The 16,407-nt window shown below is 53.1% G+C and overlaps 6 protein-coding genes across 6 annotated transcripts; 4 read left to right on the forward strand and 2 right to left on the reverse strand.

The window, feature by feature from the left end:
• Positions 1-4,576: 4,576 nt before the first annotated feature.
• Positions 4,577-5,215, reverse strand: PHYSODRAFT_494013 (hypothetical protein; the record flags this gene model as incomplete). Its single annotated transcript, XM_009524177.1, has 1 exon — positions 4,577-5,215. The coding sequence occupies one exon, from the start codon at positions 5,213-5,215 to the stop codon at positions 4,577-4,579; it is 639 nt and encodes a 212-aa protein (XP_009522472.1).
• A 2,169-nt stretch (positions 5,216-7,384) lies between these two features.
• On the forward strand, positions 7,385-8,023 carry PHYSODRAFT_489187 (hypothetical protein; the record flags this gene model as incomplete). Its single annotated transcript, XM_009524178.1, has 1 exon — positions 7,385-8,023. One exon carries the CDS (start codon positions 7,385-7,387, stop codon positions 8,021-8,023), a length of 639 nt encoding a protein of 212 aa, XP_009522473.1.
• Positions 8,024-9,524: 1,501 nt separating this feature from the next.
• PHYSODRAFT_497640 (hypothetical protein) lies at positions 9,525-10,988 on the reverse strand (the record flags this gene model as incomplete). The annotated part of the gene is made up of 1 exon (XM_009524179.1): positions 9,525-10,988. The coding sequence occupies one exon, from the start codon at positions 10,986-10,988 to the stop codon at positions 9,525-9,527; it is 1,464 nt and encodes a 487-aa protein (XP_009522474.1).
• A 486-nt stretch (positions 10,989-11,474) lies between these two features.
• PHYSODRAFT_492439 (hypothetical protein) lies at positions 11,475-12,111 on the forward strand (the record flags this gene model as incomplete). Its single annotated transcript, XM_009524180.1, has 2 exons — positions 11,475-11,870; positions 11,968-12,111. 2 exons carry the CDS (start codon positions 11,475-11,477, stop codon positions 12,109-12,111), a joined length of 540 nt encoding a protein of 179 aa, XP_009522475.1.
• Positions 12,112-12,263: 152 nt separating this feature from the next.
• Positions 12,264-13,812, forward strand: PHYSODRAFT_558455 (hypothetical protein; the record flags this gene model as incomplete). The annotated part of the gene is made up of 5 exons (XM_009524181.1): positions 12,264-12,669; positions 12,737-13,078; positions 13,159-13,438; positions 13,502-13,619; positions 13,710-13,812. The coding sequence occupies exons 1-5, from the start codon at positions 12,271-12,273 to the stop codon at positions 13,810-13,812; spliced, it is 1,242 nt and encodes a 413-aa protein (XP_009522476.1). The 5' UTR covers positions 12,264-12,270.
• A 164-nt stretch (positions 13,813-13,976) lies between these two features.
• On the forward strand, positions 13,977-15,631 carry PHYSODRAFT_492132 (hypothetical protein; the record flags this gene model as incomplete). The annotated part of the gene is made up of 6 exons (XM_009524182.1): positions 13,977-14,072; positions 14,259-14,327; positions 14,409-14,453; positions 14,534-14,647; positions 14,705-15,156; positions 15,295-15,631. The coding sequence occupies 6 exons, from the start codon at positions 13,977-13,979 to the stop codon at positions 15,629-15,631; spliced, it is 1,113 nt and encodes a 370-aa protein (XP_009522477.1).
• Between the last annotated feature and the right edge of the window lie 776 nt (positions 15,632-16,407).

The following is a 16,407-nucleotide window of genomic DNA, read 5'->3' on the forward strand; positions in this document are numbered from 1 at the left end:
CGGTGATAATAACTTGGCTTGTGTCCTTGGCAACAGACGTCATGAAAGAGGGAGAGGTACCCCAACCGAGTCTCCAACATTGCTCGTCGATGCTTCTGTCTGGTCACTTTCGCTTTAGACACTAGGAAGACCGTCAATCATGTTCGGACACGTACAGTTAGAGGGTAAAGACTCGCTAACCATTGGGGATAAGTGCCATGACGATTCATGCTAACATTACTCAACGTACTCAAATACTCTAGTACAGTACAATATATCGCCATACTAAAGGTAAGTATGGCAATATATTGGGGCAAATATTGATATTGGTACAATATTGATTCATGCTCTTTCGTGAGACGATATTGGTTAGAGAGCATACCGTAAGACAAAGCGTCTTACGTTTTGCAATCAACGCATTTTGATTACATCTTGATTTTAGTATACCAGTGGCAACATTGTATTTTGTCACTCAAAACGTAAGACAGTTTGTCGGACACCAGTTTGCGCCATATTATTGGTCAAAAGCTCTACTTGACGTGCAGAGCTGCATGCACATGCTCGGGTCCACTCAACCACGACAGCGGTGCGGATGCAGGCTGTGTTGGTGCATCTTTGTTCGCCAAGACGACGCAGTTGCATGGCGCGTAGGTCCGTCAACAACAGGATGATATTATAGCTGCAGCCACGGCGGCCGCGCCAGGCCTTGCGTGAAGCCTTAGCGCTAAGGCTGTTGTGATCTGTTGCTCTTAAAATGCCACGCCCAGAGCTTTTCAGTGCCCGGATGGTAAGGAATTGTAAGGATTGCGCCGCACTCCTTGCGTTTTCGCAGCTTGCCACAGGCAAGCGAATCTCTCTTTGTGAACAAAATGCCTCCGTCCGAACGGAGAAGCTGGATGCGTTGACCGAACACTCGAATCTGATGCGGCCGGCACGGGATTACTCGCACCGCCGAAGTACAAGATTCAGAGGTGCGCTGTAGGCGCTCTAGATCTATTACTTGTAGTGTATGGGGCCCGAGATTCGACAGCAGAGCTCCTCTGCTGCCAGCCAGTCTCGCAGTGATAGCAGTCTTTACCTCTAAGTCTCAATCTCACTTTTCAATTTGCCTCGAACCCCAAGCATCACCTCAACGACACTACACTATACCAGCTTCGCCCCCTCAACTGCTTTCAACCTCCACCCTTCCTCGCCGCGCCGTGCCCAAACACAACAGGAATAGTGTCAGGAGGGAAATATTGTAGGAGTTTTCGTACTGTCAGGTTGCATTGTACGTATCATGATGCGGGCAAGCCCTCCTTCAATAACGGGGTTAGTTACGTAGCATAAGAGGCAACGATTCTGAAATCTAGAGCGCTTATAACCGCGCCAGTCTATTGCTGTCTGCTAAGCTTGAATCTACGTAGTGTTTCCGTTTCGGCTTTGTTGACAAGTTTCTAGAGAGTGCTCGAGCGTACATTCTACTCGTTTGCTATTCAATGTACGCTCAAGCACAATTCAGTTCTCCGTGTACCAACCGCGTCGTGTCCTCCGAAGGGCATCTCCCTACTTACGCTGACTACGCGGCTTCATGGAAGAGCTCCTCGGACCTCATAAAATATGTATAATACACACTTTCATTTGAAGGACCTGGCATTTAGTAGGTCGCTAGTTAGACCAAATAACTGTGATGCACTTCACATTACTACGAAATCGAAAACGAAACAAATACACGTTCATGCTGCCGATTCTGCTCGTCAGCACGGCTATCCGTTGCTGGTGCATGCCACGACGGCGACGCAGACGGCCGGCCAAGGGCATACACGGACAACACCACGCATAATATTAGCCAATCACACGGCTAAATTTGATTTGTCGTCAAACTGTCTTACGAATGCTCGACACAAGTGAATAACTTGAGCCAACAGAAAGAACCTGTGTTTGATGATTTTCGCTGAAAGGCTTTCGGTTCGATAGGGAGGGATAGTAATCTTCGAATGGTTGAAATACAGACTACTACTAATACAAATAATAATTAAATAACTACTACTCCGAGTAGTACTGTAAATCTAGGATTGATACTATACTTGTAGTGGAGCATCTCAGTCGCGTTGCTCCGTTGAGTTGCTTAGGTGGCCGACACCCTGCAGTGGAATCTCCACTGCAGGCCGACGTCCCCGCCCTCCTAATGGATCTAATGAAGTTATTGATTAATTGGGTCTAAGCCATTACGTGCAGATCGGTGCAGCTTCCGATCCGGCATCACATCTTCGATTAGGAACACTATTATCATAGAACTGCATGAAGAACTCGTCATTGCATGTAAGAAGTGCATTGCGAGCTTTACATGCTGGGGGTTGCACCCCCAGACCCCGCAATAGAAAACTAACTCCGAGTTGGGGCAACGGGTCCGTTCGCTGGAATGCTCGTCGCTGGCCCCCCCTACGCAAATACCGCGGCCCTGCTTCGCGGGCACCCCGCGCGGGTTTGCTGCGGCTACGCTCCTCGCAACCGCTCACTACCGCTTCTAGTACTGCAGTCAATGATGGGGCACGAGCTTGAAGCGAGAGTCTGTCCAATCTTATTTTCTTAAATAAACTGTAGGAGACTGAGTCTGACGCTCCCGTATATAAGCTTGCTGACCGTGTTCCCTCCACTCTAAATCAGGGTACGAACGTATGCGACGAGGCGTCTAGTCACATCATCAGAGCAAATAAAATATACAGTCACACCTCTATAAATGACACCCAGTTCGCTCGGTCTAATGCGCCGTTTCAGTTAAAGAATTGATCAGATAAAGAAAGGGCTACACTTCTAATGGGTACATTTTCATATATTAGGTGCACAGTACAAGGTCTTTCTTTACCTGGTACCCTTCCAGCATTTTCGTACTCTTGTTTTGTTTCGTCATCACACAGACAGAACTTTACCAATAACGGTAGGCGCGGTATTGTCTGTTCCTACTCCTTCTTCTCATTGGTATTAGCAGAATCGCATCCCCTCAGGTTGTACGTGAGTTTCAATACAGTGAGGTTATGGGAATATTTTTTGTCCCGATATCCTGCCACCATGCCTGCAGTTTTATCTTTTGCTTGGTATCTACTGCATAGCCCCTAGTTGTCTCGACATAATAATATTTTAGTTTTTCGTAATATATATATGTACGCTGCGCTGATTGTAAAATATTGTGACTAGCTTATTTATCAGTATTTACAAGCTTGCAGTTACTGCAAACTCTTTGTTCCAACTTAGCATCCCAAATACAATTTCTCTCTTCGCATGATTTCTTGTGGCGGGAGTAGTGGTAGCAATGGCATACATGGGAGGAGGCAGGCAAGTGATTGATAAAATATATGAGTTTGGATCTATTACTACGGCGACCATTGAGAGGGTTGAGGCGCCAACAATGGCGACCATTTAGAGAATAAAGAGGTTTTTGATCAGTTATTGAACACCTATAGTGAAATCCATATAATCCCGTTTGCAGTCGAGGAATCCTAACCAGATAGGGAACACATAGTCAGTTAGAGGGGTTCACTAGAGCTCAGCGCGCCGCTTCGCAGGCGCTTCGCCTGGGTATGAGGGGTTTAGGCAATGATAGGGCGACCCCGTTCCGCTCGCGGAGCTCGCTGCACTACTCGCAGCGTGGGGCCGAGTATTTGATACAGTCGGTCCCTGCGGTCCCTCCGAGATTCTAGTTGGGAGCGGGCCAAGATAATCACGCTCGCTCAAGTGCGATTTTTAGCGTGATTGCGGCTATTTTTGTAATTGAGACCTATAGTGTAGATAACTGCGTGTTGTGGCTCTCCTATATGCTCGTCAACCGCGTCAAAAGCTCAGAGAGCCAGAATACTCTGTAGAGCTGTAGAGTGTTGGTGCTCATGCACAGCGGTCGTATTCAGCGTGATAGTATACTCTATTTTGGGAGCCAACGATTTTCAGCGAGTGACTGGTGAGGTGAATACTAAGATTGAAGTGATCAAGGGTTGATCGCTTCCGATTCCAGAACCGAACGGTGGCTCTCTGATCTTTTGACGCGGTTGACGAACAAATAGGAGAGCCACAATACGCAGTTATCTACACTGTAGGTCTCCCTCCACGAAGCACATGCGTGAGGCCGGCACGCTTTCTGAATCGGAGCCTTCGCCAGTTTAGCAAGTGTACGCGATCGTTGAGCTCCAAACAGCAAACGACGTTTTCCTATTACGCCGCTGAAGACTTCACCGTGACGGTACAGTAAACTGTACTTGTGTTACCATATCTGTGCGCACACCGCGTCGATCCTTCTTCTTCCGCACACCGTGAAATTCACTATAAATAGTATCAATCCTAGATTTACAGTACTACTCGGAGTAGTAGTTATTTAATTATTTGTAGTAGTAGTCTGTATTTCAACCATTCGAAGATTACTATCCCTCCCTATCGAACCGAAAGCCTTTCAGCGAAAATCATCAAACACAGGTCCTTTCTGTTGGCTCAAGTTATTCATTATTGTATATCGGTCTAGTCTGCATCTTGAGATCGCACTCAATCTACGCAGTTACATATAGCTCTATGTGGTGGTGGTGGTTTGATAGTGGTGGGTTCCCTGCAACCGGGATCCGGACATGGAAGACGCTTAGAAGTTGGACTGGCAGTCCGCGGCCGGGGCCACAGTCGTCGGCGCGGGCGTCACAGGCGACTCCACCTGCTCCACGTTCTGGGTCGCGTCCTCCAGCGTCGTCTCCGCCTCACCCTGCACCTCCTCGCCGGTGGTCGGGGCCGGCGTGGACGGGATCTCCTGCTGCTCAGGCGTCGTCGGGGCCTCCGTGGCCGGGGCCACCGTCGTCGGCGCGGGCGTCACAACCGTCTCCTGCTTCGTCGGTGTGGCGCTGTCGCACTCCTCCGCGTCGCCCGAGCCGAAGTCCTGCGTCCAGTAGTGCTGGTACGTGCCGTCCTTGTTGAACGCGTACGCAGAGCCGAACATCGTGTAGTCGCCCATGATGTTCTCCAGGTGCTCCGGCGAGTTGATCCACGCCACCATCACGTCGGCCACGTCGATCTGGCCGGCGGCCACGTTCTCGGCCACACTCTCCCAGTCGTAGCCGGCCTGCGTGATGCGCTCCGACATGGTCGAGCCGTCCGAGCCGTCGTGGGCCATGAAGTCCTTGGCGGCCATGTCGTCCGAGTGGCGCTGCGCGGCGGCGTGCAGCTTCTTGTTGAGGCACAGGGGCTTGAGGCCGCCCGTGGCGCGCTGCTTGTTCACGGCCGCCAGCATGGCGGACGCGTAGTCGTCGTACGCCGTGTACGTCTTGACGTTGGTGGCAATGGTGGTGCCGCCCAGGTTGCGCGAGCGGAGGTTGGCGGCGTCTGCGAAGCCGTTGGACGCGGCCGCCACAACGAACAGAAGGGCAAGCGAGGACTGAGCGATGGCCATCAGTGTTGTTTGGGGTAGTTTATGTGTGGGTGTGGGTGGAAGATGGCAAGTTCGAAAGTGAGCGCTTGGTTAGCCGGCACGCCGTGTAAAGTCGAGCAAATCGAGCCCAAGAGTTTGGCCGCGCGTTGTGACCTGATGTCGTGTCGGAAGTTGCACGTAGTGCCCCTTGCTGCGATCGCATATTTGCGAAGCCAAGATTGCAACGCTGGCGACCGAGTTTGTTCGGTCGGCAAGGCATTTCAGCCACGAGACGGAGGCCATGTGCCGCTGCGGAAGATTGCAATGGGCCACCGCGCCGCCAGTAACTGGTCCAGTTGGCTCGGTGCGAAGATTGGTCGAACAGTTGTGTATCACTCAAAACGCGACCTCAACGATTGAGTCAATGACCCACGCGCGAGGACGCGAAATCGCCGTGTCGGACTTTACATTGCCCCCCCCCCCGAGGCAAACGTATTTTACATGTACAGTACATGTAGATGTTACCGCGCCACTGGTTGGTATTCGTCGATGATTGACCTCCGTGCATAATGATCGAGTCTTGTCAGGTTTTGATCGGAAGCCTCGTGCATTATGATGTGGCTTCGTGCAATGATGATCGAGCTCCGTGCAATGTGATCTCATTACGACGGTCTCCGTTGAATCAGAGACTCTCCGATACCGAGTTCGAAGATCTCGAATGTATCTACACTTCAAGTATTTATAGTATAGTTTCTGTCTCCTCCTCACGGCAATATCGAATGAAGTTTAGCTGGCAGAGCACGGTCGCCAGGGTCTTTCAGCCTATCATATATGTTGTATTCGCACCAACAGAGTTAAAGGCGAGCTTACAGCAGTCCTCACTCGACCGGTTGTCTCTTTTTGGTGCTGGCGCAACGATGGAAGTTGACAGGTGAGTTCAGGTACAGTGCGACTCTCGCAACCAATAAAGGTGTCGATCGATGTTTTATCAAGCGGGGTGGTATTAATACAAGACAACGAAACCCAGCCTCGACAAGCGATGCAGTTTCCGTCATGGCCGGACCTACGCTGAAGGCGCGCCCGGGCGTTCAGTACGGACGTGGTCCCCAGCGAACTTTCTCCTATGTCCTAAATCTACAAGACCAGCAAAACCTTTTGCTGCAGTACATGCAATAGCACTTGGTGTGCAGGCTGAGATTTCGCCATTGGAGGAAAGACGAGAGGAGGCTAGCTTGTCTCGTTGCAAGTTGCCTTTCACCCCGCGTCGTATCCGTGCCTGTTCAAGGCAGGTATAGTGTAATACTTGGCGGTGCTCGTAGTTCTTTTAACGAGGCTTCGTGCATCACGGTGTGCAAGATGCAAACAATGCAGTACAATATGCTTCCATACTACTTGTAGTGAAAGGCATGATGCAACCACTGCATTTGGACGATACCTTCACTAACAACTTCACACCCGCCGTTCACTCTTACATTAGATCAATGGTACGCAGTGGTCTTCGATTATCGACTTAGCTCACCTTGAGTCGCTGCGCGGCCACGCTTGGCTCAACCAGACAGCAATTGTGCTCTCTATCAGTCGCAGCAGACAACTGTTTTCACCGCCTACGGCGGAATACCACAAGGAGGCGCCCGACAAAGCACCACCGATAGAGTCCACAAGCTTCGCGCCAGACGGCACAACGTGCCACGAAGTCACGGGAGGGCTCTGTTACTTTGACCGTATGCGTGCCGCCATTACAGAGGGTACCCGTTGGGGTCTCGGAGTCGAACAATGAGGACAATCAGTTTTCGACGTCGACGCGCTCGTGTTTTACACCGCTAACCAAGCGCTCACTTTCGAACTTGCCATCTTCCACCCACACCCACACATAAACTACCCCAAACAACACTGATGGCCATCGCTCAGTCCTCGCTTGCCCTTCTGTTCGTTGTGGCGGCCGCGTCCAACGGCTTCGCAGACGCCGCCAACCTCCGCTCGCGCAACCTGGGCGGCACCACCATTGCCACCAACGTCAAGACGTACACGGCGTACGGCGACTACGCGTCCGCCATGCTGGCGGCCGTGAACAAGCAGCGCGCCACGGGCGGCCTCAAGCCCCTGTGCCTCAACAAGAAGCTGCACGCCGCCGCGCAGCGCCACTCGGACGACATGGCCGCCAAGGACTTCATGGCCCACGACGGCTCGGACGGCTCGACCATGTCGGAGCGCATCACGCAGGCCGGCTACGACTGGGAGAGTGTGGCCGAGAACGTGGCCGCCGGCCAGATCGACGTGGCCGACGTGATGGTGGCGTGGATCAACTCGCCGGAGCACCTGGAGAACATCATGGGCGACTACACGATGTTCGGCTCTGCGTACGCGTTCAACAAGGACGGCACGTACCAGCACTACTGGACGCAGGACTTCGGCTCGGGCGACGCGGAGGAGTGCGACAGCGCCACACCGACGAAGCAGGAGACGGTTGTGACGCCCGCGCCGACGACGGTGGCCCCGGCCACGGAGGCCCCGACGACGCCTGAGCAGCAGGAGATCCCGTCCACGCCGGCCCCGACCACCGGCGAGGAGGTGCAGGGTGAGGCGGAGACGACGCTGGAGGACGCGACCCAGAACGTGGAGCAGGTGGAGTCGCCTGTGACGCCCGCGCCGACGACTGTGGCCCCGGCCGCGGACTGCCAGTCCAACTTCTAAGCGTCTTCCATGTCCGGATCCCGGTTGCAGGGAACCCACCACTATCAAACCACCACCACCACATAGAGCTATATGTAACTGCGTAGATTGAGTGCGATCTCAAGATGCAGACTAGACCGATATACAATAATGAATAACTTGAGCCAACAGAAAGGACCTGTGTTTGATGATTTTCGCTGAAAGGCTTTCGGTTCGATAGGGAGGGATAGTAATCTTCGAATGGTTGAAATACAGACTACTACTACAAATAATTAAATAACTACTACTCCGAGTAGTACTGTAAATCTAGGATTGATACTATTTATAGTGAATTTCACGGTGTGCGGAAGAAGAAGGATCGACGCGGTGTGCGCACAGATATGGTAACACAAGTACAGTTTACTGTACCGTCACGGTGAAGTCTTCAGCGGCGTAATAGGAAAACGTCGTTTGCTGTTTGGAGCTCAACGATCGCGTACACTTGCTAAACTGGCGAAGGCTCCGATTCAGAAAGCGTGCCGGCCTCACGCATGTGCTTCGTGGAGGGAGACCTACAGTGTAGATAACTGCGTATTGTGGCTCTCCTATTTGTTCGTCAACCGCGTCAAAAGATCAGAGAGCCACCGTTCGGTTCTGGAATCGGAAGCGATCAACCCTTGATCACTTCAATCTTAGTATTCACCTCACCAGTCACTCGCTGAAAATCGTTGGCTCCCAAAATAGAGTATACTATCACGCTGAATACGACCGCTGTGCATGAGCACCAACACTCTACAGCTCTACAGCGTAGACTAAGCAATAAAAAAATACAAAGTATGTACATCGAAAGAGACTTGATCTTCTTGATTGAGTTCCTCTCGGCGTTTCACAGTATTTAGGCCGTAGTGTCACTATGGGCGAGCGCTTAATCTAGCCTGCGCTTTAAAAAGCGCAGTTCAGATTTTTTGTATTACTTGAAGTAAGAAATACTTGAAGTAAGAAAGATTGTCGATACTTTTTCTCGCCCGTTAGTATACAGTAGTCACCGCAAATTACGCGGCACCTGAAACCCTTCCTTTCCTATGATTGCGAGTTCTTGTGACAATATATGATACCGGTACTAAACTCTGCCTCGCCACTTAAGCATAGTGCTCAACTATGCATACGGTTGTCATTCCATCCAAAGGCACACACTCTATTACACTTGGTCTATGGGGTTTCAAATAGTGTGCAGCTTGCTAGAACTGAATTGAATTTTCCAGTCTATGAAGAAGTAGTCGGTGCTGCCGAACTCACTTTTTCAGCCTCTACATGTACTTCACGTAGCACTTGTCGGGCCACTGCCTCCCAGCTCTTGGCATGAGAAAACTTGTAGTGCAGCAGGTAGCTGAAGCCTCGCAGCAGCAAGGAGCAGCGGAAAGCCATAACGTACTCGTCTGGAATGTACTCGATACGGTCGATCCTGGTAAACGAAGGAAATACAACATAGAACGATTAGCGTGGCGTAACCAAACCAAGTCGACTGCACAGCTACGTTTGCCACTTACGTGTGTAAGTGCTCGACGAAAAGTTGAGCGTTCATGCCTTCCGTGACGGTTCGATCGTCGTTGTCGATCATCAATCGAGCCTGCTTTTCCAGGAAGTACGGGTCCATATTCGTCGTCCGGATGCGCATGTCCTTCGTCAGTACGTCGATAATATCATCGCGCGACCCACCCGCAAGTGCAACAACCAGCTTGGCCAGGTGAACTCGGTGCTCTCGCGAAATGTGCTTCACTTGGCCGTAATCGATGAGGCCGAGACGGCCGTCCTCGAGCAGCAGGATGTTGCCCGGATGGGGGTCTCCGTTAAACGATCCATCCACGAAAATCTCGTACCCGTGCACGTCCATAATGAGCTTCAAGATGTCTGGCAGGTTCAGCAACTGGTGCTGCTCGTCCTCCCGCGGCGCCCACTTCTTCGGCGCGATAAACCCCAGCGTGTAGTCGTAGGACGCCCTCCCGATGTGGCGCGCAAGGCGCTTCGCACCGAGCGTCAAGCCATACAAACGGAGCTGGAGCGACGTCGGGCCGGTCTCGATGTCCAGTCCTTGGGCCTCGCGCTCCTTGTCCTTGCGCTCCTGGTCCTGCTTCAGAAACTCCACGGTGACGCCCTTGTCCGCGGCGATGGCCTCGAAGTGGTCCTGGATCCCATCCAGCAGCTTGCGTCCTTTGAGGAACTCCATGACCAGCACTTCCTTGGTGCACAGCTCCATCTTTGGTTCCGGGATGGCCACCTTGGCGGCGTACGGGCTCTTGGAGATGTTGCTCCGCACCGTGGCCAGGTTCTTGGCCTCTTCCACGTAGTTGAACTCGGTCATGAACTGCTTCTCGACCTCCACGAGGTACGGCAGGTGCGCCGGCTGGAAGTACCGGCAGAAGTCCTGGATGGTCTTGATGTCCCAGCGGAAGAAGGTCTCCGCGTCCGGGTGCTGCACCTTGACGGCCACCTCCTGGCCGTCCAGCAGCTCGGCCCGGTGGGCTTGGCCGATGGAGGCCGCCCCGAGCGGCTTGGGGTCGATGGCCCGGAACACCTGGCCCACGGGTTTGCCGTAGCTCTGCTCGATGATGGCGCAGATCTCGCTCACGGGCTTGGACGGCGCGTCGTCCTGCAGCTGGGCTGCCCGGTCCAGGTACTGCTTGGGCAGCACGTCGGGCCGCGTGGAGCCCGTCTGGGCCAGCTTGACGTAGAAGCCCTTGAGCTCCAGCACGATGTCGAAGACCTCGGGCGCGTACTTGTCGTGTAGCTTCTCGTACTCGACGCTCTGCTCCTCGTCGCTCAGCTGCAGGTGCTCCATGTAGAGCTGCGCCGCGCGGTAGTGCAGGTAGATGGGGAAGGCCTTGCGCCAGAAGTACAGCGAGCGGTTGAAGCCCTCGTCCGAGTGCGCCGCGAGCGTCACGCCGCCCGCGCCCACGGCCGTCGAGCCCAGCAGCAGCCGCGCGCCATGGCGAAACACCAACTGCCACATCGACGTCAGAGCTAGGAATGTGGGGTCGGAACGGTTTTGTACGACATTTGTAGTATTGTAAAAATAACATTTTGATGTGTTAGTACTATAAATTCAGGTTATTAAATAGAAATACAGAAGGAAGTCGATGTCAATTTAATATTAAGCGGTAAATATATGTTAATATATTAGCATATGTTTGATACTATGCAGCAATAGACAAGTACATTTCCTAATAGAAATCCCCGCTAAACCCACCCAGTCTGCGTCGCGCACACAGCTGGCTGTTCGCTACATAGTAACGACGACCGCGGACCAAGGCGTTCATCCATCGAGCTCTCAACACTGAAGATCAGTGTTGTTGTTAATCAAAAGTAATATCTCAAAACTATTATCTATACTACTAACCTAGTATACTACCATACTAAGTTCAAATAGCATTATGATACCACGCACTGTAGTACTATTACCAGTGAATAATACTTACGTTTCCAACCCTGCTTGGTCATGAGCTCCGTCGTCGGCGCGAGCGTGCTGGCGCGTGTGGCGCAGGAGGTGAAGCAGAGCAAGGAGCGGCAGTTCACGGACGTGCACGGGGAGCTGCTGGCAACGCTGCCAGCCGACGACCTCCGCCTGCTGCAGGCGGCCAGCGAGTTGGTGGCGCGCGACCTGGTGGTCAAGGTCACGGCGACGCCCTCGCAGCGCTGCTTCTACCGCGTCGAGTCGCTCAACAAGTACCGGCGGCGCGACCGAGACGCCGACACGAGCCTGGACAGCGTCACACAGCCGTTCGACGAGTCCATGGTGAGCGGCGGGGGCGCCAACTACTACAACTGCTTCAGCCACTACTGCACGTGCGCCGCCTTCCACGAGACGACGGTGGCCACGAGCGCCACGGCCATGGTACATCGCGGTTGGCTAGGTGATAAATGTTGGGGGAGGATGCTGCAATGCGAGGCTAACGCTGTTGTTTGTGTGTGGTGTTGCGACTCTCATACAGTGCAAGCACATGGTTGCGCGGTTGCTGGCGGACGCCACCGGCCAGTTCCAGACCATGCAGGTCGAGGACGCCCACTTCGCGCAGATGCTCTGTCCCCCTCCGTCCACCGACGCAGACGCCATGCTCTTCTCACCCGGTCGGTGATACTAGGAACATGAAGGATAAGACTATAAAGCTAGAATGGCAATGATAGCTCTCCGTCGACCCACTTCAACTTCAGCTTTTGGGTTACGCCTCACGTGTACCCCAATACTGTACCCCCTGGTTATCAACATGAAGCCATTTCGAAAGTTGGCGCCAATAATGACCACGCAGGACGAAGGGCCGTCGCTGGCTGCGGCCTCGCAGAGCTGGAACTGGCTGGCGCTGTCGCAGAAGAATGGCGGGTCCAGTGGAGGCAGCGGCGCGTCGTCCGCGCGCTCGAGCTCGGCGCAGTCCAAGGCCCAGAGCAAGCGGCCGATGCTGCTGCACCGGACGCCAAGCAGCGCGCAGGTGGAGCCCAAGCCCAAGACGATCTCGACGGCGGAGGAACGAGCAAAACCTGTGAAAGTTAATGCCGAAGCGGTGGAAGAGTTTTCATGGTTGCGTATCGCCGAGAGGACCGTCCCGGCGGAGGCGCTGCGACAGGAGATGGAGGGCCGCAAGTTCATCAAGCTGCAGCAGATGGACCGGGTCCCCAAGGACACGTTCACCAACGGAGAGGTACGGTCTGTTAGAGATTTTTTTTAGTTTAGTTTTATTATTTCTCACGAGTTTTTTTTTGTTTCAGGTGGACTGGGTGACGATCGGTGTGCTGACCCGGAAGACGTTGTCCAAGCCAGCGGCCAATGGGTCGACGTTCATGGTCTGGGGGCTGTCGGATCTGGACGGGACTGAGCTGGGCGTCTTTCTCTTCGGAGACGCCTACGCGGCCCACTGGAAGGAGCTGACGGGGTCAATCGTTGCGGTGCTGAACGCCACGCTGCTGCCTGCCACGGAGAGGAACAAGTTCGCGTTCAAGGCGACGCAGCCGTCTGAGGTGGTGAAGCTCGGCAAGGCCGTGGACTTTGGGATCTGCAAGGGAACGACGTCGGGAGAAGCGCGGTGCCGTCTTGCAGTGAACACGTCCAAGGTGGGGTGTTGAAATTTTGTTGATTGAAGTTGCTACCAGAGTGCTAACGTTTGGTGTGTTTTTCCCATCCGGTGGTACAGTCGCAGTACTGCTTGCACCACATTGAGGCGAGCTTCATGCAGGCGGGACGTGGCCGACAGCAGCTCAACAACTCGACGGGTAGCTTGCGTAAGGCGTTGTTCGCTGGACTGGCGAAGCCGAAGAACCTATCAGCAGGTGTGTACACGTCTGCCCCATCGAAGTCCAGCAATTCAGGATGGAACCCGATCTTCAACAAGAAGCGCAAGCGGAATGATACCACAGCTGGAGTGTTGGGTGTGCCCACCGTGCTGGCCGCATCCGGCGCTGTTGTCCAGCGCGGTAGAACTGCACGCCCAACGCAGTCGACCATGGGTGGCAGCGCCCCAGGTGAAAAGCGGCGAGGCATGAGCCTCATGGATCAACTCCGGGAACCTGCCGCGTCGATGATTCCTGCGCCTAATCGAGGAGGGGGTGGATCAGCGAGTGCACCACACTTCTCCAGCCGCGCGCAAAAGATTGTGTACGTTGCCTGCTTGCGAGCTGTCTGTTATTGAGTGTCCTAATTCTTTGTTGTTGCTGCTGCTGTTGTTGTTTGCATGTTTGTCCTCAGGTCTGCGGTTCTCGCTGGAGACGGGAAGCCAATCAAGCGCCCAAAGACCAAGAAGGTGAACATGATTCACTTCATGAGCACGGGGTCGAAGGTGAAGAAATAGTACGGTAGCACGCTGTGTAGATCACGGTAACTCGTCGACTTTTTCATACTGTTGACGAAAAACCTTGTTTTATCCTTGTGTTGGATCTCATCTCTTTCGGGTTTCGTTTCGTTGTCGAGTAATTTTAGGGTGGCGCAGAACTTCTTTTTTTGCAACAGAGAGTGATGAAGGAGCTCGACCGAAGTGGAGAGCTCCTTGCGTTGTGCTACCGCGAGCAATGGGCGAAAGCCTCCAAGCTGCTAAGCGATGAGGACTTGACGGTGAGAAATATTCACCTTGCTGCAATCTGACGAAATACTTTGCTCAAAACGCTTTGCATTGCCCTTGTTAGGCTAGTACAGTCGCTTCAGCACTGCACCAAGCGGTTGTGGATTCGCGTGAGGTAGTTGAAAATCAGTGATCGACTACCACAGTGTAATCTCACCTATAATGCCTCACCTGTATAGGAGGTTTTGATGTTCCTGCTAAACACTGCGCGCCGCGACTTCCTGAAAATCAACACATCGGTGCAAAAGGTGACTGATCTCAGCTCTATATCGTATTGATAGTGCATTCTTCTAATCCATTTGTATCCTGAACTGAATTGCTCCGAGTAGGATGGAAAGACGTTGCTGCATCTTGCCCTCGAGAGCCACAACCTTGTCAGTGAACATTACTGTGTCAGTCCCGTTCGATGCTGCAACAACTGACGCAGCTCCTTGTACGATAATGTGTGAAACAGCGCTTTGTCCACGCGCTACTGAATGCCGGTGCAGATGTGTCCGTGGCGGACAAGAAGGGCGTGAGACCCATGGACCTCATGACTTGGACGGCGATCGTGCACCCCACTATTATGGTGCCTCTGCAGGACGACATCCTTCACCTCCAACAGCGGAATAAGCTGCAGCGCCAGCGTACTAGCGCGCTCAACGAGACCACCGCCTCGATGGAGCGTGACGAGCAAAACCTCATCGCACGCGCTCAAGAAATCCAAGAGGACGTGGCTGCAGCACGCGCTTTCCGAGCAGAGGTGGAGGAGCAAATTCGACGCGCCCAAGATACGGACAGGGAGTTGGCGACGCAAATTGAAGCGGAGGACGTCAAGCTCCAGTGGATCCGCGGGGAAGTTGCGCGGTTGCACACTCAAAACGGGTCTGCAGACATGGAAGTAGCTCGGATCAACGATGAGACCCAGCGACTGACTGCTGCCAGTGCAGCGCTGCGCGTGAAGCACCAGCGCCAGGAGCAGGGCAGGAGCAACGTGGCAGCACAACGCGCCATCAAGTGCGAGGCGATTGGTTTGCTTCGACAATTCCCAGGCAACGAGGCGTTACAGACTCGAGCCTTGCGGGCTTTGCTGGTGATGTGCAAAAAGCCTAGTGTTCGACGCCAATTGATGATCTATGGGCTTCAGGACGCGATAGTCGAAGTGCTGCAGCAGTTTCCTCGCCATGCAAGTGTTCATATCGGTGTGTGTGAGTTGGTTAAGCTGCTGTTAAGCAGTCCAAACGGCTCAGAGTTTGTGAGAACATGGCGAACAAAGGAGTTGGTGGAGGCTTTGCTGTCTGCTTGCACGTCGGTCGAAGCGGAGTCACCCACAATCTTGTCACAGGCTCACCGCTGTACTGCAGACGTCTTAACGCGGCTGAAGGCGACCCCACACGCTCATGATTGTGGTGGGAAGGGTAAGTGTAGTTTGCAGTTTGGTACCATGTTGCTAAATCTCGGTAACGTTTCCGCTCTTCGCTGTGATGTAGAACTTCACGAGATTCTGAACGATGCAACCCAAAAGGTTGCTAAAAACCAAATAACCTGTGAGGGCGTTGTGAAGAAAACGTAACCAAGATGATTATACTTCGCTGCTACGGCTCATTTGAAGCATAAACTTGAAAACAGTTATTAACCGCACTAAGCATTCTTCCGATGCATCCACCCAGGATTTGATAGGAAGAATCAAGTCGTAATTCTTGCGGGGTACCGGGGATCCTTCCTTCACAAATTCCGGGGTGAAGACATAACTGCAGCGCTCGTGAAGAAAGAGCAGCGTCTCGAAATTGCTGTCCGCACGGCCGTAGAATATGTAACCAGAGGCAGATTCGCCTATTCTGTGATCAGGAAAGCGTGGCTGAAGCCATCATACCACGTGAAAACGACCACGACTCACTGCTCGATCAATCGCCCGCGATGAACGAGACTCTGGAATGTTCGTATACAGCCACTTGACCATCTCTAGATGGCCATAGTGAGCTGCAAGGCACATTGCTTGGTCCGAGCGTCCCTCAGTACGATTAACGTGCAGCCATTGCACCACATCCAGATGACCGTGTGCTGCCGCCCTATCCATGGCGGCCATTGTACAGCCTTCTGGCCGGTTGTGGTGCAGCCACTTTACCTCATCCAGGTGCCCTTCCCTCGCTGCGATATCCATAATGTCAGTCCCCCATTGCTGTCGCACACAATTGACTTACTTCCACCACGAACCAGTTTGACAGTCCAATTTTCGCTGTGATCTTGACTCCTCGCGCAACCTCGACGTGTCCAGCTCGTGAAAAAGCTTAACGATCTCCAGATGCCCATTCTCGACACTTGTCTGTATCGCATAGACCCATATATTGA

Source organism: Phytophthora sojae (genome assembly GCF_000149755.1).
Source record: "Phytophthora sojae unplaced genomic scaffold PHYSOscaffold_3, whole genome shotgun sequence".
Lineage (NCBI taxonomy): Eukaryota > Oomycota > Peronosporomycetes > Peronosporales > Peronosporaceae > Phytophthora > Phytophthora sojae.